Source organism: Nerophis ophidion, linkage group LG16, assembly GCF_033978795.1.
Source record: "Nerophis ophidion isolate RoL-2023_Sa linkage group LG16, RoL_Noph_v1.0, whole genome shotgun sequence".
Classification (NCBI taxonomy): Eukaryota; Metazoa; Chordata; class Actinopteri; order Syngnathiformes; family Syngnathidae; genus Nerophis; species Nerophis ophidion.
Window position 1 is genome coordinate 27,867,228 of NC_084626.1, and position 27,870 is coordinate 27,895,097.

Below are 27,870 nucleotides of genomic sequence, written 5' to 3' on the forward strand. Positions count from 1 at the left end.
TGCAAAGACAAGATATTTAATGTTCGAACAGAGAAACTTAATTGTTTTTTTTGTGCAAATAATCATTAACTTAGAATATAATTGCAGCAACACATTGCAAACATGTTGGCACAGGGGCATTTTTACCACTGTGTTACATGGCCTTTCCTTTTAAAAACACTCAGTAAATGTTTGGGAAATGAGGAGATTTAAATTTTTTAAGCTTTTAAGCAATTCTTCCACATTCTTGCTTGATGTACAGCAGGGGTCACCAACCTTTTTGAAACCAAGAGCTACTTCTTGGGTACTGATTAATGCGAAGGGCTACCAGTTTGATACACACTTAAATCATTTTGCTAGAAATAGCCAATTTGCTCAATTTACCTTTAATAAATAAATCTACACACACACACATATATATATATATGTATATATATATATATATATATATATGTATATATTTATATATATATATATATATATATATATATAAATGGGTATTTCTGTCTGTCATTCTGTCGTACATTTTTTATCCTTTTACGTAAGGTTTTTTGTAGAGTAGATGATGAAAAAAACACTTAATTGAACAGTTTAAAAGAGGAGAAAACAGGAAAAAAAATAAAATTCTATTTTGAAACATAGTTTAGCTTCAATTTCAAATCTTTAAAATTCAATATTCAACCGAAAAAAATGAAGGGAAAAACTAGCTAATTCAAATCTTTTTGAAAAAAAAAAAAAAAAAAATTTATGGACCCTCATTAGTAATTTTTCCTGATTAAAATTAATTTCAGAATTTTGATGACATGTTTTGAATAGGTTAAAATCCAATCTGCACTTTGTTAGAATATATAACAAATTGAACCAAGCTATATTTCTAACAAGGACAGATCCTTATTTCTTCTAGATTTTCCAGAACAATTTTTTTTTAAAGAAATTCAAAAGACTTTGAAATAAGATTTAAATTTGATTCTCAAGATTTTCTAGATTTGCCAGAATATTTTTATTTTATTTTAATCATAATAAGTTTGAAGAAATATTTCACAAATATTCTTCGTCAAAAAAACAGAAGCTAACATGAAGAATTAAATAAAGAAATATTTATTATTCTTTACAATAAAAAAAAATACATGAACATTGATTTATATTGTCAGGAAAGAGGAGGAATGAATTTAAAAGGTAAAAAGGTATATGTGTTTAAAAATCCTAAAATAATTTTTAAGGTTGTATTTTTTCTCTAAAATTGTCTTTCTGAAAGTTATACGAAGCAAAGTAGGAAAATAAGTGGATTTATTTAAACAAGTTAAGACCAAGTCTTTAAAATATTTACTTGTATTTTCAAATTCTATTTGAGTTTTGTCTCTCTTAGAATTAAAAATGTCGAGAAAAGCGAGACCAGCTTGCTAGTAAATAAATACAATTTAAAAAATAAAGGCAGCTCACTGGTAAGTGCTGCTATTTTTAGAACAAACCAGCGGGCTATTCATCTGGTCCTTACGGGCTACCTGGTGCCCGCAAGCACCGCGTTGGTGACCATCGAATTAGAACAACGTCCGGGGACAACGCGTCGAACTACATTTCCCATGATTCAATGCGTGAGTATAAATAACTACCAAAGGGGGCGGGTCCTCAGTCGCATGTGGAGGAGTGGAGGGAGATTGTATTAGAAAGACGCGCTCAGCTGTCAGAGATAACGCCGCTCAGGCTCTCCCTACCTGGACTCCCACCATGGACTTAACCCAGGATAGAACGCTTGGAATGATCCACTGCTGACCCATTTACCTTCGCTTTCATTTCGCTGGTGTGCTGCCTTAACTTCCTTTCGGACCAGGTAATGATTTCTTCCAGATTGACTTTGTTTGAGCCGCCAGTGTACTCGGAAGTAGCCCACGCACATGCCTGATTAATTTATTAAAACTGGTTTGAGTTGTTGTATTGACTAAAAATGTATAATTATAATTAAAAAAAAGCTACTCTTTTTTTTTTCTTTTTTAATGCTATGAACGATATGAAGTGGGATGTATTATTCAAGGTAACGTCAATATTGTACACAAGGGGTGTCCAAAGTGTGGCCCGGGGGCCTTTTACGGCTCACAGCTCAGGTTTTTTATATTTTTGAAATAAAATACAATAATCTTTATTTTAGTGAAGTGACTTGACTTTATACAGCGCTTCCTTTTACAAAAAATATACAACAGTTTGACTTGTAAACCTCGATAATGTTTACACAAGCTTATTATATTGAAAATGTCAGGCCCCTGGAATATAGTGACTTTAAAGGCCTACTGAAATGAGATTTTCTTATTTAAACGGGGATAGCAGGTCCATTCTATGTGTCATACTTGATCATTTCGCGATATTGCCATATTTTTGCTGAACGGATTTGGTAGAGAACATTGACGGTAAAGTTCGCAACTTTTGGTGCTGATAAAAAAGCCTTGCCTTTACCGGAAGTAGCAGACGATGACGTCACAAGGGTGAGGTCTCCTCACGTCCCCACATTGTTTATAATGTGAGCCTCCAGCAGCAAGAGCTATTCGGACCGAGAAAACGACAACTTCCCCATTAATTTGAGCGAGGATGAAAGATTTGTGGATGAATCAATCAATGATTATTTATATAGCCCTAAATCACTAGTGTCTCAAAGGGTTGCACAAACCACAACACAAACCACAACAACATCCTCGGTAGAGCCCACATAAGGGCAAGGAAAACTCACACCCAGTGGGACGTGGGTGACAATGATGACTATGAGAAACCTTGGAGAGGACCGCATATGCCCCCCCCAGGGGAACCGAAAGTAATGGATGTCGAGCGGGTCTAACATGATACTGTGAAAGTTCAATCCATAGTGGATCCAACACAACTGTGAGAGTCCAGTCCAAAGTGGATCCAACACAGCAGAGAGAGTCCCATCCAAAATGGAGCCAGCAGGAAACCATCCCAAGCGGAGGCGGATCAGCAGCGCAGAGATGACCCAACCTGTACATAGGCGAGGGGTCCATCCTGGGTCCCGACTCAGGACAGCCAGCACCTCATTCATGGCCAACGGACCGGACCCCCTCCAGTGGGACAGAGGAGAAACAGAAAAGAAACGGCAGATCAACTGGTCTAAAAAGGGGGTCTGTTTAAAGGCTAGAGTATACAAATGAGTATTAAGGTGAGACTTAAATGCTTCTACTGAGGTAGCATCTCGAACTGTTACCGGGAGGGCATTCCAGAGTACTGGAGCCCGAACGGAAAACGCTCTATAGCCCGCAGACTTTTTTTGGGCTCTGGGAATCACTAATAAGCCGGAGTCCTTTGAACGCAGATTTTTTGCCGGGACATATGATGATGATATTGATAGCGAAGGACTAGAAAAAAATACAAATAATAAAATAAAATTAAAAAAGCGACGGCTCCCGGCGGCGGCAGTGTGAGCGTTTCAGATGTAATTAGACACATTTACTAGGATAATTCTGGAAGAACCCTTATCTGCTTATTGTGTCAATAGTGTTTTAGTGAGATTGTAAAGACATACCTCGAGGTCGGATGGCTGCGGTGAACACACAGTGTCTCAGAGAGAAGCCGAGGAGCCAAGCTCACAGCTGCCTTTTAAACAGCTATTGCAGAAGGACAAATAAATCAATGATGTCTCCGGTAAGCTATACATCACAATTTTCCCATCCAAAAACATGCTGGTTGACGGAAAGAAACATGTTCGCCTGACCGCTCTGTGTTAAAAACAAAGAAACACCCGCTGTGTCTCGGTGCTAAAGACAGTTGCAATACACCGCTTTCCACCAACAGCATTGTTTTTTATAGTCTCCATTATTAATTGAACAAATTGCAAAAGATTCAGCAACACAGAAGTCCAAATTAATTTGTAATTATGCAATGAATAGAGACAACTTTTAGCCGTAACTGGTGCTGAGCTAATATTTCGTGACAGTCCGTGACGTCACGCACACACGTCATCATTCCGCGACGGCCTACTGAAAGCCACTACTACCGACCACTCAGTCTGATAGTTTATATATCAATGATGAAATATTAACGTTGCAACACATGCCAATACGGCCGGTTTAGGTTACTAAATTGCAATTTTAAATTTCCCACGAAGTGTCGTGTTGAAAACGTCGCGGTGTGATGACTCGTGCGTTCAACGTCTCGAGTTGTAGCGGACATTATTTTCCAGCCCGATCCAAGCTATAAGTAGTCTGCTTTAATCACATAATTAAACAGTATTCTGGACATCTGTGTTGCTGAATCTTTTGCAATTTGTTCAATTAATAATGGAGAAGTCCAAGTAGAAAGATGGAGGTGGGAAGCTTTTAGCCTTTAGCCACACAAACACACGGTGTTTCCTTGTTTAAAATTCACGGATGTGAAGCTTTACTATGGATCAGCGCGGTCAAGCGAACATGGATCCCGACCAAATGTCAACCGGCAGTTTTCGGTGAGAAAATTGTGGAAATAAGTCAGCTCTTACCAGAGACACCAGCAGAGCTTCCGTCCTGGTGCAGCGCGTGACTTTTCTCAGAGACTCTGGCGTCAACACACCCGTGGCTACACCGTTCCGACTTTCAGTTACTATATAATCTCACTAAAACAATAGGCAGATAAGGTTTTTTTTCAGAATTATCCTAGGTAATGTGTCAGTTGGTAGAGTGGCCGTGTCAGCAACTTGAGGGTTGCAGGTTCGATTCCCGCTTCTGCCATCCTAGTCACTGCCGTTGTGTCCTTGGGCAAGACACTTTACCCACCTGCTCCCAGTGCCACCCACACTGGTTTAAATGTAACTTAGATATTGGGTTTCACTATGTAAAGCGCTTTGAGTCGCTAGAGAAAAGTGCTATATAAATATAATTCACTAATAACATCTGAATCGCTCCCACTGCAATCGCCACTTTTTTTTTCTTCCTAGTCCTTCACTCTAAATTTCCTCATCCACGAATCTTTTGTTCTTGCTTAAATTAATGGGGAAATTGTTGCTTTCTCGGTCCGAATAGCCTCTAGCTGCTGCTGGCCATGATTGTAAACAAAGTGAGGATGTGAGGAGCTCCACAACCCGTGATGTCACGCGCTCATCGTCTGCTACGTCCGGTACAGGCAAGGCTTTTTTTATTAGCGACCAAAAGTTGCTAACTTTATCGTCGATGTTCTCTACTAAATCCTTTCAGCAAAAATAGGGCAATATCACGAAATGATCAAGTATGACACATAGAATGGACCTGCTATCCCCGTTTAAATAAGAAAATCTCATTTCAGTAGGCCTTTAATTTATGGGTTTGGGATAGCTTCAATTCAATTCAGTTTCAGTTTATTTGGAACATGCATATGATGCAATGTAATTCATCACATATTTCCAGTTCTTTCATTACAGTATGTGTGAAAAGGAGTAGGAAGAAGCTAAGCTTATTTAATCTTACCCCGACTTAAACAACTTCAAAATCTTATTCGGGTGTTACCATTTAGTGGGGACTTCACGGTAGAAGAGGGGTTAGTGCGTCTGCCTCACAATACGAAGGTCCTGAGGAGTCAGGGTTTAATACCGGGTTCGGGATCTTTCTGTGTGGCGTTTGCATGTCATCCCCGTGAATGCGTGGGTTCCCTCCGGGTACTCCGGCTTCCTCCCACTTCCAAAGACATGCACCTGGGGATAGGTTGATTGGCAACACTAAATTGGCCCTAGTGTGTGAATGTGAGTGTGAATGTTGTCTGTCTATCTGTGTTGGCCCTGTGATGAGGTGGCGACTTGTCCAGGGTGTACGCCGCCTTCCGCCCGATTGTAGCTGAGATAGGCACCAGCGACCCCAAAGGGAATAAGCGGTAGAAAATGGATGGATGGACCATTTAGGACAGGGATCACCAGCACGGTGCCCGCGGGCACCAGGTAGCCCGTAAGGACCAGATGAGTCGCCCGCTGGCCTGTTCTAAAAATAGCTCAAATAGAAGCACTTACCAGTGAGCTGCCTCTATTTTTTTAAATTGTATTTATTTACTAGCAAGCTGGTCTCGCTTTTCTCGACATTTTTAATTCTAAGAGAGACAAAACTCAAATAGAATTTGAAAATCCAAGAAAATATTTGAAAGACTTGGTCTTCACTTGTTTAAATAAATTCATTTATTTTTTTACTTTGCTTCTTATAACTTTCAGAAAGGCAATTTTAGAGGAAAAATACCACCTTAAAAATGATTTTAGGAGTTTTAAACACATATACCTTTGTACCTTTTGAATTACTTCCTCTTCTTTCCTGATAATTTAAATCATTGTTCGAGTAAATTAATTTTTTTTATTGTGAAAAATAATAAATACATTTTAATTTTATTCTTCATTTTAGCTTCTGTTTTTTCAACAAAGAATCAATCCATCCATCCATCCATTTTTTACCGCTTATTCCCTTTCGGGGTGGCGGGGGGGCGCTGGCGCCTATCTCAGCTACAATCGGGCGGAAGGCAGGGTACACCCTGGACAAGTCGCCTCCTCATCACAGGGCCAACACAGATAGACAGACAACATTCACACTCACATTCACACACTAGGGCCCATTTAGTGTTGCCAATCAACCTATCCCCAGGTGCATGTCTTTGGAGGTGGGAGGAAGCCGGAGTACCTGATTCTACAGATTTTTTAGATTTGCCAGAATAATATTCTTTGTTGAATATTTGTGAAATATTTCTTCAAACTTTTATTGATTAAAATTCAAAAAAAATTATTCTGGCAAATCTAAAAAATCTGTAGAATCAAATTTAAATCTTATTTTAAAGTCTTGAATTTCTTTTAACATCTTTGTTCTGGAAAATCTAGAAGAAATAATGATTTGTCTTTGTTAGAAATATAGCTTGGTCCAATTTGTTATATATTCTAACAAAGTGCAGATTGGATTTTAACCTATTTAAAACATGTCATCAAAATTCTAAAATTAATCTTAATCAGGAAAAATTACTAATGATGTTCCATAAATTCTTTTTTAAATTTTTTCAAAAAGATTTGAATTAGCTAGTTTTTCTCTTCATATTTTTCGGTTGAATTTTGAATTTTAAAGAGTCGAAATTGAAGATAAACTATGTTTCAAAATTTAATTTTAATTTTTTTCTTGTTTTCTCCTCTTTTAAACCGTTCAATGAAGTGTTTTTTTCATCATTTATTCTCCACAAAAAACCTTCCGTTAAAGGAAAAAAAATGTACGACGGAATAAAAGACAGAAATACCCATTTTTTATAGATATATAGATTTATTTATTAAAGGTAAATTGAGCAAATTGGCTATTTCTGGCAATTTATTTAAGTGTGTATCAAACTGGTAGCCCTTCGCATTAATCAGTACTCAGGAAGTAGCTCTTGGTTTCAAAAAGGTTGGTGACTCCTGATTTAGGATATAGCGGAAGAAGATGGATGGATGGATGGATGGATGTATAAAATATGTACTGTGCTGTGCAATCTACTAATAAAAGTCTCAATCAATCAAATACCTTTTCATACCTTAGCAATTGTAACCTATTCCCTTGTTATCTGTAACATTATAAGTAATAAACAAATAATATACTATATAACTAAACAAATATTAAATACATAAATTATCTTTGTCTCATCCATCCATCCATCATCTTCCGCTTATCCGAGGTAGGGTCGCGGGGGCAACAGCCTAAGCAGGGAAACCCAGACTTCCCTCTCCCCAGCCACTTCGTCTAGCTCTTCCCGGGGGATCCCGAGGCGTTCCCAGGCCAGCCGGGAGACATAGTCTTCCCAACGTGTCCTGGGTCTTCCCCGTGGCCTCCTACCGGTTGGACGTGCCCTAAACACCTCCGTAGGGAGGCGTTCGGGTGGCATCCTGACCAGATGCCCGAACCACCTCATCTGGCTCCTCTCGATGTGAAGGAGCAGCGGCTTTACTTTGAGTTCCTCCCGGATGACAGAGCTTCTCACCCTATCTCTAAGGGAGAGCCCCGCCACACGGCGGAGGAAACTCATTTCGGCCGCTTGTACCCGTGATCTTATCCTTTCGGTCATGACCCAAAGCTCATGACCATAGGTGAGGATGGGAACGTAGATCGACCGGTAAATTGAGAGCTTTGCCTTCCAGCTCAGCTCCTTCTTCACCACAACGGATCGGTACAACGTCCGCATTACTGAAGACGCCGCACCGATCCGCCTGTCTATCTCACAATCCACTCTTCCCTCACTCGTGAACAAGACTCCTAGGTACTTGAACTCCTCCACTTGGGGCAGGGTCTCCTCCCCAACCCGGAGATGGCATTCCACCCTTTTCCGGGCGAGAACCATGGACTCAGACTTGGAGGTGCTGATTCTCATTCCGGTCGCTTCACACTCGGCTGCGAACCGATCCAGCGAGAGCTGAAGATCCCGGTCAGATGAAGCCAACAGGACTACATCATCTGCAAAAAGCAGAGACCTAATCCTGCGGTTACCAAACCGGAACCCCTCAACGCCTTGACTGCGCCTAGAAATTCTGTCCATAAAAGTTATGAACAGAATCGGTGACAAAGGACAGCCTTGGCGGAGTCCAACCCTCTTGTTTCAATCTTTGTCTCAATAAAATAAAATAAAAAAATAAAATAAAGAAGACTGAACAAAGCTTGACTGGCAATCTCATCCAATACAAGAGTTGTATATTGTAAAACAGGCCTGGGCAATTATTTTGACTCAGAGCAGGGAGGCCAAATTTTGAGAAAAAAATGTGTCTGGGGGTCAGTATATCTATTTTTAGGAACACTAATACAAAAACTCACAATAATGTCTGATTGAATGCTAAAACGTTATGACAGACCACCTTAAAAAACTGAATGAGACACCCAGAATGTACATAAAAATAAACAATGTGGGATTTACGATTTTAACTATGAACAATAAAACATAAAAGTCACACCGCTTCTCGATCGACATATTTAACAATCAAGCAAAACACAACAAAAATGCAACAAACACCGCAAAATATGGATGCGAAGGGTAAAAAAACAACCAAAAAAAACCCACCTACAGTCTGATATATCTGATACATCACTAAGCTTTAGAACTTTGTTGTAAAAATCTCTTTCCACATCTGTCCCTGACACCCACATTTCAGGCTGGCCGCTCCCCACCCTCACTGCTTGGTGCCTCGTCTGAGCTGTTGTGACTTAGATTACCATAGTAACTAATTAAATTACCATAGTAACCAGTATATTATGCAAAAGCGCAGATTCCAACCATTGAAAAACTTTGTATAGTTCAAGACTTACGGTCATTTGAAAACATCACTGCACATCATAATGGCAGATACACTTTCCATCTTAAAGATCAATCAATCAATCAATCAATGTTTACTTATATAGCCCTAAATCACTAGTGTCTCAAAGGGCTGCACAAACCACCACGACATCCTCGGTAGGCCCACATAAGGGCAAGGAAAACTCACACCCAGTGGGACGTCGGTGACAATAATGACTATGAGAACCTTAGAGAGGAGGAAAGCAATGGATGTCGAGCAGGTCTAACATGATACTGTGAAAATTCAATCAACAATGGATCCAACACAGTCGCGAGAGTCCAGTCCAAAGCGGATCCAACACAGCAGCGAGAGTCCCGTTCACAGCGGAGCCAGCAGGAAACCATCCCAAGCGGAGGCGGATCAGCAGCGCAGAGATGTCCCCAGCCGATACACAGGCAAGCAGTACATGGCCACCGGATCGGACCGGACCCCCTCCACAAGGGAGAGTGGGACATAGAAGAAGAAGAAAAGAAACGGCAGATCAACTGGTCTAAAAAGGGAGTCTATTTAAAGGCTAGAGTATACAAATGAGTTTTAAGGTGAGACTTAAATGGACTGTGCAAACCACTACGAATACGACATCCTCGGAAGAACCCACAAAAGGGCAAGGAAAACTCACACCCAGTGGGCAGGAAAAATTCACACCCAGTGGGACGCCAGTGACAATGCTGACTATGAGAAACCTTGGAGAGGACCTCAAATGTGGGCAACCGCCCCCTCCCCTCTAGGGGACCGAAAGCAATGGATGTCGAGCGGGTCTAACATGATACTGTGAAAGTTCAATCCATAGTGGCTCCAACACAGCCGCGAGAGTTCAGTTCAAAGCGGATCCAAGACCGCAGCGAGAGTCCCGTCCACAGGAAACCATCCCAAGCGGAGTCGGATCAGCAGTGTAGAGATGTCCCCAACCGATACGCAGGCGAGCGCTCCATCCTGGGTCCCGACGAGCGGTCCATCCTGGGTCTCGACTCTGGACAGCCAGTACTTCATCCATGGTCATCGGACCGGACCCCCTCCACAAGGGAGGGGGGAACATAGGAGAAAGAAAAGAAGCGGCAGATCAACTGGTCTAAAAAGGGAGTCTATTTAAAGGCTAGAGTATACAGATGAGTTTTAAGGTGAGACTTAAATGCTTCTACTGAGGTAGCATCTCGAACTGTTACCGGGAGGGCATTCCAGAGTACTGGAGCCCGAACGGAAAACGCTCTATAGCCCGCAGACTTTTTTTGGGCTTTGGGAATCACTAATAAGCCGGAGTCCTTTGAACGCAGATTTCTTGCCGGGACATATGGTACAATACAATCAGCAAGATAGGATGGAGGTAGACCATGTAGTATTTTATACGTAAGTAGTAAAACCTTAAAGTCACATCTTAAGTGCACAGGAAGACAGTGCAGGTGAGCCAGTACAGGCGTAATGTGATCAAACTTTCTTGTTCTTGTCAAAAGTCTAGCAGCCGCATTTTGTACCACCTGTAATCTTTTAATGCTAGACATGGGGAGACCCGAAAATAATACGTTACAGTAATCGAGACGAGATGTAACAAACGCATGGATAATGATCTCAGCGTCTTTAGTGGACAGAATGGAGCGAATTTTAGCGATATTACGGAGATGAAAGAAGGCCGTTTTAGTAACGCTTTTAATGTGTGCCTCAAAGGAGAGAGTTGGGTCGAAGATAATACCCAGATTCTTTACCGTGTCGCCTTGTTTAATTGTTTGGTTGTCAAATGTTAGAGTTGTATTATTAAATAGAGTTTGGTGTCTAGCAGGACCGATAATCAGCATTTCCGTTTTTTTGGCGTTGAGTTGCAAAAAGTTAGCGGACATCCATTGTTTAATTTCATTAAGACACGCCTCCAGCTGACTACAATCCGGCGTGTTGGTCAGCTTTAGGGGCATGTAGAGTTGGGTGTCATCAGCATAACAGTGAAAGCTAACACCGTATTTGCGTATGATGTCACCTAGCGGCAGCATGTAGATGCTGAAGATTGCAGGGCCAAGGACCGAACCCTGGGGAACTCCACACGTTACCTTAACGTAGTCCGAGGTCACATTGTTATGGGAGACACACTGCATCCTATCAGTAAGATAAGAGTTAAACCAAGACAGGGCTAAGTCTGACATACCAATTCGTGTTTTGATACGTTCTAATAAAATATTATGATCGACGGTATCGAAAGCAGCGCTAAGATCGAGGAGCAGCAACATAGATGACGCATCAGAATCCATCGTTAGCAATAGATCATTAGTCATTTTTGCGAGGGCTGTCTCCGTGGAGTGATTTGCCCTGAAACCGGATTGAAAGGTTTCACATAGATTTTTAGACGCTAAGTGTTCATTTAACTGCTCCGCAACAATTTTTTCAAGGATTTTTGAAATAAAGGGAAGGTGAGACACCGGTCGGTAGTTTACCATGAGGTCAGGATCGAGGTTAGGTCTTTTAAGAAGAGGATGAATAACCACTTTTTTGAATGCTAGGGGAACAGTGCCCGAGGAAAGTGATACGTTTATAATATTCAGCACTGATGGACCTAATAATACAAAGAGCTCCTTGATCAGTTTCCCAGGAAGAGGGTCAAGTAAGCATGTTGTCTGTTTTATTCCATTTACACGTTGTAACAATTCCTCTAATGTTATTTCCTCAAAACGAGAGAAACTATTTTGGAGGGCAGTATCCGCCGTATATACCATCGTATCAGTGTTAATAGAACCCCGTTGTAGCTGGGACGCATTGTCTTTAATCTCCTTTCTAATGACTTCAATTTTCTTACTAAAGAATTGCATAAAGTCATCAGCTGAGTGGGTTGAGCTACTGGAGGGGGTCCCTTGTTGGGTTTGCGATGCTACCGTACTAAACAAAAATTTAGGATCGTTTTTATTACGGTGGATGAGATTTGATCTAAAAAAAAAAATATTTGGGAATGTTTTGCGGGTCAGATTGAAAAGCTTAACGGGCCACATGTGGCCCCCGGGCCTTAATTTGCATAGATTTGCTGGAAAAGAATATACTTTTAACACGGAGTGGCACACACAGAAAAATGTTGATCTAGATTCACACTAAAAAGCAATATGATTCGTAAACGTTGATCATTTTAATTACAATCAAATACTGCCATTCTTCTAGGAATTTGACTCTTTCACAATGCAACTCAATTCTGATTCTGGGTTGACGATTCGATTCAAAATAGATTTTTTTCTTAGACAAAATTCTATCTCGAACCGATTTTTAAAAGATATTTGATATTAAAATGATTGAACATATTAAAATCAAGTTACATGTTACAAAAGTTCCCCTAGGCAGCTGACGTACGGTGCACGATTAAGCGCATATATGGCCTTAAAAAAACGTATAAAAATTAAGACATAAAAAAATAAGGCCTCAGTTCCGAATCACAATGAATAAAAATCAGTATTCGGGTGTCAATCGATTTTTTTTTTATTTCCAGCACCCTTTCATTTTACACCAAAACACATGTGGCGCTGTCGTTAGCATGATGGCCAGGACGAGTTGACCCTGCAGCCCTGGTCTTGGAGTCACAGTGGCTGTAACTTGTGGGCAAAGCATTAATCATATTGTTTTAATACAACTATTTGACTTGTGCATGAATGTACTGAGGTGTGAGCCAGTCTGCCCTTTTTTGATATGATTGTATATTTTGTATTTATATTTAAGTCCATATTTAAAACATACCGTATTTCCTTGAATTGCCACCGGGGCGCTAATTAATTTAAAACCTCTTCTCACTCTGGCACTTACCAAAGGCATGCAGTAAACATTTTTGTGTGATGTAATCTTGGACCTTAAATCCTACTGAATAGCTCTTAATCTTCTTCTCTTTATGGGATTTTAAATTACCGTTATTGAAATCAGCCTCCTCCATTTTGAAAATGATGACAGGGGAAGTGTCACTTGTGACGTCACGAGTTTGACCCGGCGGTAATACTAAGCATGCGCTAATTATTTTAGTAAGCGAGTTTGATCTGGCAGTAATTTAAGGCAGGCGCATACTATATGCCCTGCGGCAATTCCAGGAAATACGGTATACTCCTTTCGAGAACAACAGCAGAAAGGCCATTAGGCGCCTCTTTAAAGCAACAAGACAGTGAACGTTCTAATAGTAAGGATAATTATAATAGAAAAATATGTGATTCCGATAAAATGAAAGCACATGGTCCTGAACAATGTGTGCGCGCTGTGCGTGGGCAAAAGATTATCCTGATTCACTTTTTTTTTTGCATAATTTAGCAGCTCTACTTTACAAAGATAATGATGCTAAATTTTAAATCAGAAAGGTCTAAATTTATCAATAAGGTTTGACATTGAATCATTGTGAGTGCCAGTCTGAAACTAAATGTTAAAACTGAGACATAAGTTAAAAACATTGAGGTTATTATATTTGTTATTGTAACTCCTTAAACGCAAATGTCTAGGGGGAAAAAAAAAGTTGTCTCGTTAGTTTTATAACCTATCTTAACAATCATTAATGTGCATTAATGTTTCATGCAAATTTTATGCAAAAATTATAAAATCGCAGTGTGAGTGTGGATGAATAACTTTTATTCTAAGGTTTCTGCTCATGTCTTGCCATATACAAGTTTTCCTCCCCTAAATGTAATATGATTTTTATTGTCTGCTTCTGGTGCTCGTTTGCAGGAGCTGTCAAGCAAGGAAGAGCCATGTCGGATAAAATGTCTAGTTTCCTTCATATTGGGGACATTTGTTCCCTCTATGCGGAGGGCTCCACCAATGGATTTATCAGCACTTTAGGGTAAGTCCACAGTCAGACTGGGCCAAATGTACTTCATGGCTGAATTAGGGCTGGGCGATATATCGATATATACGATATATCGAGGGTTTGTCTCTGTTTTGTCTCTGTGCGATACAGAAAATGACTATATCGTAATATCCGAGTATACATTCTCACGCAGTTGCTTTTAGCTGCGGGCATTGAGGCTCTTCTCACTTTTTCCTGTCTCTCCTCACAGACAAGCAGGCTCACATTCTTACATACGTCACAAACTGTCACGTCATACGTCAGTCACATACACGCCCTCGCCCAGCAGAGAGGTAGCGGCGTGGCTAACGTTAGCTGCTAACGTAGCCGTACGAGAGAAAGAAGGTGCGGATCTGGTAACAAATGAAGGAAGATTTACAGTAATTCTCAATAAAAACAGCAGGCTTTCCATCGTCTGGCGGTGGTTCGGCCTCAAGTGGGAATATGTCGAACAGACAACCCTAATTTGTCAAGTGTGGGGGGAAAAAGCTATGCTATAAAAAGTAGCATTACTGCTAATATGTAGCATCATTTGAAAAGTCACACGCTAGAGAATGAGGAGAATTTCATAACCTTAGTAACATACCACATAGTGAAGGACGAATATTATTTGATTTCCTTTTATGCAGCTCATTTTTATTTGACACATAAAATGTCTCCGAGAATTTTGCACTTTCTGTTTTGGAAATGACATGAATGTCATTACAGTTTTGGTCAATTGACTTAGTTGTGATTTCCCTCTCTGCATGAAAGTTTAAAAGTAGCATATATGAATGCTGTATGAAGAAGAATGTTTTAATGTAGACACATAGAATCATCATACTGCTGTGATTATATGTGTCAAGTGTTCATTCAAGGCCAAGGCAAAATATCGTAATATATATCGTATATTGCGATATGGCCTAAAAATATTGCAATATTTAAAAAAGGCAATATCGCCCAGCCCTAGGCTGAATAGCACATTTCTATAGTTGTGAGAATTTTAGGAAAAAACATTTATTTTCAATGTTGAAAAAAAGAAGTATAAAATATAATATAATATTGTTTATAATATTGTAAAGAAAAATGTATCGTATTTTTCGGACTACACGGCGCACTTAAAATCCTTTCATTTTCTCAAAAATTGACAGTGCGCCTTATAACCCAGTGCGCCTAATCAACGGAATAATGATGGTTGTGCTTACCGACCTCGAAGCAATTTAATTTGGTACATGGTGTAATGATGAGTGTGACCGGTAAGGGATATGTGTAGACTGCAATATGACACCAGTAAACAACACCAAAACTTAAAATGTTCCAATGAAAATAAAGAACATTACATCGAAAATCTGTCCAAATTTTTAGTATGACTTTGAAGCCGCACTGCTTGATGGATTGTCGGCCCATTACGGCCACCGTAGTCAGAGATACAAGTATTACTATGGTGTGTGTATAAGGACCACAAAATGGCACCCATTAGCAGACATATAATCTTCACAATGTTTTGCAAAACCAACTTTTCTTACCTTCTGGTACCTGCTGGGGCGGTGTAGCTCGGTTGGTAGAGCGGCCGTGCCAGCAACTTCAGGGTTGCAGGTTCGAGCCCCGCTTCCGCCATCCTAGTCACTGCCGTTGTGTCCTTGGGAAAGACGCTTGACCCACCTGCTCCTGGTGCAAAAAAAATGTAACTTAGCTATTGGGTTTCACAATGTAAAGCGCTTTGAGTCATTTGAGAAAAAGCGCTATATAAATTTAATTAATTTCACTTCACTTCACTGCTGTTATTTTAAATTCTGAATAAGTCCTGAAAATTTGCGCACATCCGCCACTGTAGTCTGTGAGGGGCCATAGTCAATAAGCTTCTTCTTTTTCTCTATCTTTTTGTTATGGGGCATTCACCCTCTGCTGTTGCCATTTCTAATATAAAGTAGCGTAAAGTTCTAACTTATATCTTGCTATGGAAGCGCTAAAAACTACCAATTCAGTGGGTTTACATAATTCACCCACGGAACTTTAGTTATTAAAGAGTTCCGGTCGGATGGTTTTTCACCAGTGAGCCCCGGATGAGGAGATGCTGCGCTGTTGTTTATTTAAGTAAAGTCTGAATATCATTAAAACAGTTAGCTCCATCTTTTGACACTTCAACTCCCGTCCTTGCACGCTACACCGCTACAACAAAGATGACGGGGAGAAGACGCTGTCGAAGGTGAGGCACGTAAATAAGACCACCCACAATACGGTGCATCCAGAAGCGACTGTCAGAAAGCAACTTAAAGATGGTCTGTAAAACATAATCTATGCAACATTTTGACCAAAGAACCACCATTACATGTTATGTAAACCACAAGGAAGTGTTTTAAAAATCATAATATGACCCCTTTAGTGCGGCTTTTGTATGGAAAAAAACCCTAATAGACCAACTAATCGGCAATGCGCTTTATAATCCGGTGTGCCCTATGTTCCAGAAAATACGGTATATTATATTCTTTTATAATATAATAATATTATGTAAAAGTAATCCATCCATCCATCCATTTCCTACCGCTTGCCCCTTACGGGATCGCGGGGGGTGCTGGAGCCTATCTCAGCTGCATTCGGGCATAATAATTTCCCTAATTCCGCAGCAGGGGAATTTAGCATTTTGGGAAAATGTTCTATAATTTCCAACTGTCTATGAGGCCTTGAATGTGTCCTGACTAGTGATTGGACGAGTGCCAGGAAAGCATAGAAAAAGGAAGAGGAAGCCGGTGTTCTTGTGTGCTTGTCGTGAAAGAGACCTCAACTTCTTGTGTTCAACCCCTGTGGTAGTAAGCTATCCGTGAGGAAATCTCAGGACAAAATAGCGAGTTTGATTATGCATGGATACTTTACTTTTCCCGTAAAATTAAGAAAATGTGACAACTTTCAAATCATTATAAGCTGTGTTGTGTTTTGGAGCTTCATACTATTTTTCTCTCTTGATAGCAAAGGTTGCTGACCGCATGGTGTAGGGCAGGGGTCGGGAACCTTTTTGGCTGATAGAGCCATGAAAGCCAAATATATCACAATGTATTTCCGTAAGAGCCATATAACATTTTTCCACACTAAATACATTTAAATTCGTGCATTTTTAAGTATGACCAAATCTTGTAGAGTATAATAAGTCTCTTATTCTTTTTAACAACATTGTTATTATAAAAGTTAACCAATAATAAATATAATACTTCTTACCATTAATCCGACATCTTGAACAGGTGCGATAGAAAACGGAGAGTTGTATTAAAATGCATGAGAATGTTTTATAATTTGAATGTTATTTTTGAAACTGTGATTACCAGCGGAATTATTCATTACTTATCGTGTTAAGCAATGTCAGCTAAGATTTATCTGAGAGCCATATGCAGTCATCTGGCTCTAGAGCCATAGGTTCCCTACCCCTGGTTTAAGCATTAGACACCTTTTTTACCTGCACTCTGCCTCCCGCTGTTTCCCACATCTACAAAGCAATTAGCTACCGACTGCCACCTACTGATATGGAAGAGTATTACACGGTTACTCGGCATAGCTCGGTTGGTAGAGTGGCCGTGCTATCAATCTGAGGGTTCCAGGTTCGATTCCCGCTTCCGTCATCCTAGTCACTGCCGTTGTGTCCTTGGGCAAAACACTTTACACACCTGCCCCAAGTGCCACCCACACTGGTTTAAATGTAACTTAGATAGTGGGTGTCACTTTGTAAAGCGCTTTGAGTCACTAGAGAAAATCGCTATATAAATATTATCTGAGAGCCATATGTAGTCATCAAAAGAGCCACATCTGGCTCTAGAGCCATAGGTTCCCTACCCCTGGTGTAGGGAGTCAAACATGGTAGATGATTACAATTGCTCGAGATTAAGTACGCATGTGTTTATTTATTTGCGTTTACTGTACAGCGGAGCTGGGAAAATATTTTGACTCGGGGGCCATATTGAGAGAAAAAGTATGTCTGGGGGGCCAAGGTGTCTGTGTGTATAAATGATATAAACACATTTAGCTGTACAAATCTGCTGTACAGTATGTGTTTGGGTCCCTTTTTTCTAGTAACACTAATACTAAAAGTCACAATGTCCAATAGAGTTCTAAAAAACGTTATCACAGACACCTAAAAAAAAACGGAATGAAATTTAACAATTTTTTACTGAATGGGACACCCAAAATGTACATGAAAATAAAGAACGTGGGATATACAATATTAACTATGAACAATAAAACACTGAATATTAACAACATATGAACATCGCAAAGTGTATTAAACACCAACAACATGATATATTATCAGATAAAAATCTGCGTCCGCATCTGTTTCTGACACGCGCATTTCAGGCAGGCTGCTCTGAAAACAAGCCCCGCCCACTCTGCTTTGTTTCTCGTCTGAGCTGCTGTGACGTAGATTACCGTAATAAATCGTGTAACACCCGAAAGCGCAGATTTTGACCAATTAAATACTTTCTATAGTTCAAGACTTACGGTAATTTAAAAACAACACTCTACATCATAATGGCAGCGACAGTTTTCATGTTAAAGGTCTAAAAAAATTATGTAAAACGTCCGGCGGGCCGGATTGAAAATCTTTATGAGCTTCATGTGGCCCCTGGGTCGTATTTTGCCGAGCTCTGCTGTAGAGTGTACAGAATATCATGAGTAGTCATGGGCAGGTTATTGGTTTTAAAATGACAGTTTCAAAACGGCAAAAATGTTCCTCTACAGCAGAGGTGCCTGAGCGGCTAGGAGACTGAGAGTAACAAACAAAGAGTGGTAGAAAATGGATTAGAAATGACAGATTAAAAAAAATTATATATATATATATATATATTTTTTTTTTTTATTTATTTATTTTTTTTTTAAACTTGGAACTTCCCGCGGGCCAGATCTCGGACGCTGGCGGACCGGATCCTGCCCGCGGGCCGTAGTTTGGGGACCACTGCTCTATAGTATTTGTAGGATATTCGCAAAAAATTTAAATATTGAACAACATTGGCAACATTGGAAGTCAATTGTTGTATTTGTGAAAATAAGGGGCAGAAATAAAAAATGTTTAGATTCTTTCTGCTCTTTTTCAATCGTACTTTACTTTAATGTTATGTTGATTGATTTATGTTCATTTCATTCATTTGTTAGATTTTTTATGAATTAAATACATCCACTGAACTGAAAACACTGATTGACAACTTGCGAGCAATTCTCTTAAAATCTTACTATGAAGTGTTTTTTGTTTATCAAGCACGACCTTAAAGGTAGAAAATGGATGGATGGATGGAAGTATTAATGTTGTGATCTCCTTGAGACACTTCATTATTGCATTTATTTGCATTGTTTTTGTTGTCACTTCAGTTGCGGATTTAGCATCAGCATTGAGAACTGCACTTGAATATTTTATTTATTTCGAAATAATTTAGTAATTTTTTTTGGTTTGCACGATGTTATCAACGACTGATCATTATCGACCTGTAATGGCAACTATGACATTGCATCGATATTTCCGATTAGGAAAAATCTACCGTTAAAATGAGCCGGTAATATAGAGGCTAATCGTCTCCGTGTTTGTCGTTTATCTCTGCTGTGGCTTGTGCTGCCATCTGGCCCCTCTCCTACGGTATGGTCGCATATTTGTGATGTCATGATACTGCGTGCAGGCCCTTTTGTGTGTAGAGAAAAGCGTCATGGCGCAGAAGACATACGCTTGTCAGAAGAAGACACTCCTAATTTAAAAAAGGTGTTCTGCAGGTATGAAAATAAAAGGGTTAAAGTCTTCAACGCCATACAATCCGATAAGCCACCCTAAAATTGACTATTGTGAAGATTTATGGAAGCAATACGAATCTGCCTGTGCTGCATAGCCGAGACCTAGCGTTAATATCGGCGACCGCAGTTAACGTAAAGCCACAGGACTGATGAGAAACCATGTGACAAGAAGCAACAGCTCGGCAGAAAATACCCTCAGGCAAAGAATTTGACGACAAAATTAATTGTTTTAGTTACCTTTTATGTGAGTTTTTCCTTGCCCTCATGTGGGCTCTGAACCGAGGATGTCGTTGTGGCTTGTGCAGCCCTTTGAGACACTTGTGAGTTTAGGGCTATTTAAATAAACATTGATTGATTGATTTCTTAGGGGAATAAATGCACTTTATTATTTGAACCCTCATTTTTTTGGTTTTACAATTGAATGTTGCTTGTCAATGGGTTACTATGTTTTTATTGTCAATGAAAAATATAATTTCCATCCATCCATCCATCATCTTCCGCTTATCCGAGGTCGGGTCGCGGGGGCAGCAGCCTAAGCAGGGAAGCCCAGACTTCCCTATCTCCAGCCATTTCGTCTAGCTCTTCCCGGGGGATCCCGAGGCGTTCCCAGGCCAGCCGGGAGACATAGTCTTCCCAACGTGTCCTGGGTCTTCCCCGTGGCCTCCTACCAGCTGGACGTGCCCTAAACACATCCCTAGGGAAGTGTTCGGGTGGCATCCTGACCAGATGCCCGAACCACCTCATCTGGCTCCTCTCCATGTGGAGGAGCAGCGGCTTTACGTTGAGCTCCTCCCGGATGGCAGAGCTTCTCACCCTATCTCTAAGGGAGAGGAAACTCATTTCGGCCGCTTGTACCCGTGATCTTATCCTTTCGGTCATGACCCAAAGCTCATGACCATAGGTGAGGATGGGAACGTAGATCGACCGGTAAATTGAGAGCTTTGCCTTCCGGCTCAGCTCCTTCTTCACCACAACGGATCGATACAACGTCCGCACCGATCCGCCTGTCGATCTCACGATCCACTCTTCCCCCACTCGTGAACAAGACTCCTAGGTACTTGAACTCCTCCACTTGGGGTAGGGTCTCCTCCCCAACCCGAAATAATAAAATATAATTTTATGAATTTTATTTGTGTCAATTAAAAAATGTGGCACCTTGTTTTGGTGCTGTTGCTAACAGCAATGCAGAATCTTATCGGCTTAGTTCCATTGGTCTCTTTTATAAATGTGTTGGACAGATTATTTTTTTTCATTTTATGAAATTCTATTCAGAATGTTTGAGATGCATGTTGTCTAATAATACAATTATTGATTCTAATTGTTTGCATGGGTCAGAGTTATAGTTGGAAGAGTATTTGTACTCAGATTTTTGTTAATCAAGTAAATACATATTAGTTGTCATTATCCTTATCCCTACAATAGAGTTGTATATTTTTTGTTAGTGAAGTGAAGTGAATGATATTTATATAGCGCATTTTCTCTGATGACTCAAAGCGCTTTACATAGTGAAACCCAATATCTAAGTTACATTTAAACCAGTGTGGGTGTGGCACTGGGAGCAGGTGGGTAAAGTGTCTTGCCCAAGGACACAACGGCAGTGACTAGGTTGGCGGAAGCGGGAATCGAACCTGCAACCCTCAAGTTGCTGGCACGGCCGCTCTACCAACCGAGCTATACCGCGTATACGTTTTGAGCAAAAGTGTTAAAAGGGACTTAGGGTGGCGTGGCTTGGTTGGTACAGCGGCCGTGCCAGCAACTTGAAGGTTCCAGGTTCGATCCCCGCTTCCGCAATCCTAGTCATTGCCCTTGCTGATACTTTACCCACCTGCTCCCAGTTTCCCCCGCACTGGTTTAAATGTGACTTAAATAATTGGTTTCACTATGTAAAGCACTTTGAGTCACCAGAGAAAAGCGCTATATAAATATAATTCACTTCACTTCACTTATTAGTTGTGGGCCATCAGGGCATGTATGGCCGTCGCTGCTGGCCTAACAAAATATTGATCATAAATGAATCAAAGTTAATTTCATTTTTAATTTACTTTCCCTAAATATAAAGTATTCATTATATTCTCTTTAAGTCTTATTAGGCTCCAGTGTCGCTGTTTTGACGTTAGAGCTTGAATCCAATCAGAATTGGCCGTCTGTGCAATGTCGGCAAACGGAGCACATACAGTTAATAGACTGTTGCTATAGCCGATCCAATCATTGGTTAATAGTAGGCCTCCTAGTTTGCCTGACGTTGAACTGCTGAATGTGACATATGCTGTACGCCAGTGGTTCTCAAATGGGGGTACGCGTACCCCTGGGGGTACTTGAAGATATGCCAAGGGGTACGTGAGATTTTTTTTTAAATATTCTAAAAATAGCAACAATTCAAAAATCCTTTATAAATATATGTTTATTGAATAATACCGCAACAAAGTATGAATGTAAGTCCATAAACTGTGAAAAAAATAATACAACAATGACAGCTGTATTTTTTGTGGACATGTTCCATAAATATTGATGTTAAAGATTTTTTTTTTTTTGTGAAGAAATGTTTAGAATTAAGTTGATGAATCCAGATGGATCTCTATTACAATCCCCAAAGAGGGCTCTTTAAGTTGATGATTCCTTCTATGAATTAAAAAAATGTTCACAGGGGGTACATCACTGAAAAAAGGTTGAGAACCACTGCTGTACGCCTCCTGTGTCTGGATACTCACTTTTGACGCACCAGTGAGTTTCCAATCATGAGTTGTAAGTTGGCAGAGCAGGAAGTGCTACTGTATGCAACTCAACCGAGGCTTACAGCTTATTAAAAATTCTGCAAATCGTGAGTTCAAATACTGTACATTTCTTAATTGTTTTCACCTTTTTAATGTTTTTTTCAGTTATTCTAATTTTGACAGTACCCCGTAAAGTTATGTTTTAATTGCTGATGTGGGTATATTGGGACGTCGTGGCGCAGTGGAAAAGTGGCCGTGCGCAACCCGAGGGTCACTGGTTCAAATCCCACCTAGAACCAACCTCGTCACGTCCGTTGTGTCCTGAGCAAGACACTTCACCCTTGCTCCTGTTGAGTGCTGGTTGGCGCCTTGCATGGCAGCTCCCTCCATCAGTGTGTGAATGTGTGTGTGGATGGGTAAATGTGGAAGTAGTGTCAAAGCGCTTTGAGTACCTTGAAGGTAGAAAAGCGCTATACAAGTACAACCCATTTATCATTTATTTATTTATTGATTTTTAAATGTGCCGTAAAATAGCCTGTTTGGTACACTATTGAGGTGTTTTAATGGCCTGCAAGTGTCATGTGGTGACATAAATGATGGTAGTATGAGAGGTATTTATTAAAGTCGGACAAAGTAAGAGATCACTTAAGGGCTAGGTGTGAAATGCGCGTCCCGCCACTGGGACCCATTGTGCAAAACCAACTTTTCTTACCTATTGGTAGGCCTACGTGTTTTTGTGTACCGTATTTTTCGGACTATAAGTCACAGTTTTTTTCATAGTTTAGCCAGGGGTGCGACTTATACTCAGGAGCCACTTATGTGTGAAATTATTAACACATTATAGCATGTTCTATATGTTATTGTTATTTGAATGACTCTTACCATAATATGTTAGGTTAACCTACCAAGCACTTTCGAAGTTGGTTATTTATGCGTCATATAACGTACACTTATTCAGCCTGTTGTTCACTATTCTTTATTTATTTTAAATTGCCTTTCAAATGTCTCTTCTTGGTGTTGGGTTTTATCACATAAATGTCCCCCAAAAATGCGACTTATACTCCAGTGCGACTTATATTTTTTCTTCATTCTTCATCATGCATTTTCGGCGGGTGCGACTAATACTCCGGAGCGACTTATACTCCGAAAAATAGGGTATTTGGGGTCGGCATAAGTCTCGAAAATTTGAAATCAAACCGTGGAGTCGTCGCTGAGCTATTTATAAAAAAATTATTCTCCTACTTCATCCAAACGAGCCGTTTGGAATTTGACCAATTTTTGACGTTTCTCCCAGTTGTGACGCCAGTGGATATCTCCATATATGGTAGAAATGTATCCGAAGATCTTTGCACGAGTCTGCCATTGTAGTCCGATGCCTGTAGCCAATATGATACTTTTCTTTTCTATTCACGTGTTGTGGGGCAGACGGGCTCGTACACATGCCATTTCAAATATATTTACAGTACTGGCCAAAAGTTTGGACACGCACCTCATTTTCATGACTATTTACATTGCAGCTTGTCACTGAAGGCACCAAAACTATGACACCTGTGATGTGAAAACCCTTTCAGGTGACTACCTCTTGAAGCTCATTAAGAGAATGCCAAGAGTGTGCAAAACAGTAATCAGAGCAAAGGGTGGCTATTTTGAAGAAACTAGAATATAAAACATGTTTTCAATTATTTCACCTTTTTTTGTCAAATACATAACTCCACGTGTTCATTCAGTTTTGATGCCTTCAGTGACAATCTACAATGTAAATAGTCATGAAAATAAAGAAAACGCATTGAATGAGAAGGTGTGTCCAAACTTTTGGTTTGTACTGTATGTCAATAGACTCTATATGGAAGCGCTAAAACGACTACATACTGTAGCTGTCAAGGTGGAACCACGTAAATAAGACTTCCCACAAAACTGTGCATCCTGAAGGAACGGTCAGAAAGCGGCTTGAAGATGATCTTTAAATCAAAATCCATGCAACATTTTGAGCATAAAGAACCCCATTAAATGATATGTAGACAACAAGGAAGTGTTTTTAATGAATATAAAATCATAACATGACCCCTTTTCAATTAATTTATTCTCACAAATTCTTGTGTAAATATATATACCTACTGTAAAGGTCTGGAAATGATCGGTTCTTGGTTAAAATTTGTACTATTTTGCATTCCTACATTTTTTGTTTTCCACAGTATTTTAAATACATATTTTCCACATTTCAAAATAACTCATTTTAAAACAATAATTATAGTACCATATTGTGAAATTGTGATCTTTTTGCCAAAGGTTGTCATACGGTCAGAAACTCATATGAGTTGAGCAAAGAGGCAGATGCAGTTAGCCGTAAATTAGGATGAGTAACTATGACTTTTACTACATACATTTGCACAAAAGTATTTAATCCATACTGTAAAATGTATTCATTTGCAAAGTGTACAGACTTGCTACTAGAACTTCTGTAACCAGGCTAACAGCAGACAGACATGCATATAAAATATTGTTTCGGACTAACTGGAAGGACGTACATACAATACACCGTATATTTTCACAGACATTATTTTAATCAAAGTTGTGTTGGAGGATTTATGTTTGTAAAGTAACTTGGTCACCACTGCACCCTTACTCTGGGGGCCAACTCTGTTGTGTCTGCGGTCACAGCACATGCTTAATATTTCTTTTTCCGTGGTAAACTTACACCAGGGGACACCAACGCGGTGCCCGCGGGCACCAGGTAGCCCGTAAGGACCAGATGAGTAGGCCTGTTCTAAAAATAGCTCAAATAGCAGCACTTACCAGCGAGCTGCCCTAGCAAGCTGGTCTCGCTTTTCTCGACATTTTTAATTCTCAGAGAGACAAAACTCAAATACAATTTGAAAATCCAAGAAAATATTTTAAATACTTGGTGTTCACTTGTTTAAATAAATTATTTTATTTTTTTACTTTGCTTCTTATAACTTTCAGAATTTTAGAGAAAAAAAACAATCTTAAGGATGATTTTAGGATTTTTAAACACATAAACCTTTTTACCTTTTAAATGACTTCCTCTTCTTTCCTGACAATTTAAATCAATGTTCAAGTAATTTTTTTATTTTTTTATTTGAAAAGAATAATAAATCAATTTTAATTTAATTCTTCATTTTAGCTTCTGTTTTTTCGATGAAGAATATTTGGGAAATATTTCTTCAAACTTATGATTCAAATTCAAAAAAAGTATTCTGGCAAATCTAGAAAATCTGTAGAATCAGTTTTAAATCCATTTTCAAAGTCTTTTGAATTTCTTTTAAGATTTTTGTTCTGGAAAATCTATAAGAAATAATGATTTGTCTTTGTTAGAAATATAGCTTGGTCCAATTTGTTATACATTCTAACAAAGTGCAGATTGGATTTTAACCTATTTAAAACATGTCATCAAAATTCTAAAACTAATCTTAATCAGGAAAAATTACTAATGATGTTCCATAATTTTTTTTTTTTTTTTTTCAAAAATATTCGAATTAGCTAGTTTTTCCTCTTCTTTTTTTCGGTAGAATTTTGAATTCAAAAGAGTCGAAATTGTTTCAAAATAAAATTTTCATTTTTTTCCTGCTTTCTCCTCTTTTAAACCGTTCAATTATGTGTTTTTTTCATCATTTATTCTCTACAAAAAACCTTCCGTTAAAGGAAAAAAAATGTACGACGGAATGACAGACAAAAAATACCAATTTTTTACATATATATATATATATATATACATATATATATATATATATATATATATATATATATATTAAAGTTAAATTGAGCAAATTAGCTATTTCTGGCAATATATTTAAATGTGTATCAAACTGGTAGCCCTTTGCATTAATCAGTATCCAAGAAGTAGCTCTTGGTTTCAAAAAGGTTGGTGGCCCCTGACTTACACAATGCTACATCTGGATGGTGTGTGTGTGTGTGTGTGCGTGTGTGTGCGTGTGTGTGCTTGTGTGCGTGTGTGTGTGTGCGTGTGTGTGTGTGTGTGTGTGTACTGCAGTGCATTACATAGTGTTGACAGTGATATTTACTGATTCAAATTAGTTGACCGATAACTTTTTTAAAAATGCTCAACTTTTGTGGACAAGGTATTATTTGTGTTGAGCTATTAAATTGTCCTTGTTTCGTGGCTTGTCTTACTTTTTACTGCAAACTGCTTTTAGCTTGTTAATGTGTCAAATAAACGTCATTTATATTGGGTGTCGAAAAGCCTTGAGTGCAACCTGTGTATATTTTGGTTAAAGTCCATATGAAGAAAAACATAGGCAACTGTTTTAAGTACAATTTAAACATTCTTTACTCTTAGCTTGTGAATATATATGGAGGGGCCCTCCTTCTAGGAACATTTAGAGACGTTCAAGTTTGGGGGTTTCATTGTATGCTTGCTATTAAAGTATGACACTTCATTAGACTTTTCTAAAGAGAATACACTGCTATAAGTCAGGTACCAGCAAGGTGAAGGACGTACACTCTTTCCGGCTGGTACCATTAAGGATGAACAAGATTTACCTTTTTGGACTGAAAATAAACTCCCAAAATTATTAGCAGTTCTTGGTAAATACACTCATCAAACATGCGTACAGGAAGAAGTATGCAGCATTCAGGAAGCCAGCATGACTAAAATGACATAAAGTACATTTATTGGTTGGTACCATTCACATTTTAATCCTTACGCTACCTGAAATTCAATACCTGTCTCAATGGTACCAATTTTCCATACTTTTGTGTGTGTTCAAATGTGTTGATAAATGTTCATTTGTTTAAAAAATCATTAACACTCATTAACATTGAGCTGAGCAGTCAAGCTGTTACCTTGTTTTCTGACACTCCTGTGTGTCATTTGAAAGTACTGTATGTAGTAGAGCTGCGCGGTTTGCGGTCTCATCCGCGGAGTCCGCGGATAAACCGCGGGTCGGGCGGGTGACATGACGAAAAAATAGATTTTAATTAGATTCGGGCGGGTGGCGGTTGATCCATTCGGAAATATTTGATATACATGGTTCAGGGATCGGCATCCTTTACCATTCAAAGAGCCATTTAGGACCCGTGTCACAAAGCGAAGATGACAATAGGAGACGCAAACATTCTCTAGAATGACTGTCGGCAGTCACCCAGTTAATAAGTATTAGGGGGTGCTATGAAGCCATTGCCTTTGACACCTTCAACAACATGCACCATCTGCTTGTCAGTCCAGCAACATGTTGTGTGGCTTCCGCAGACACATGCACACGACTGAAAGGCATACTGGGTTACACAGAGTACACTAATGGTTGTGATATAAACAATTTTAGCACTCTTAGTAATATGCGCCACGCTGTGAAGCCACACCAAACAAGAATGACAAACACATTTCGGGAGAACATCCTCACGGCGGGCGGTTTAGCTCGGTTGGTAGAGCGGCCGTGCCA

At 39.5% G+C, this 27,870-nt stretch overlaps 1 protein-coding gene across 17 annotated transcripts in view; it reads left to right on the forward strand.

The window, feature by feature from the left end:
* The first annotated feature begins 1,621 nt into the window (after positions 1–1,621).
* The window catches only part of itpr1b (inositol 1,4,5-trisphosphate receptor, type 1b), a 299,908-nt gene continuing 273,659 nt past the window's right edge, over positions 1,622–27,870 (forward strand). For all 17 annotated transcript variants that reach the window (XM_061874781.1, XM_061874784.1, XM_061874785.1 and 14 more), the window contains exons 1-2: positions 1,622–1,807; positions 13,886–14,000. In XM_061874781.1, the coding sequence (XP_061730765.1) occupies positions 13,909–14,000 (92 nt within the window). In that variant the 5' untranslated portion in view covers positions 1,622–1,807; positions 13,886–13,908. The remainder of the gene's footprint in view (positions 1,808–13,885; positions 14,001–27,870) is intronic.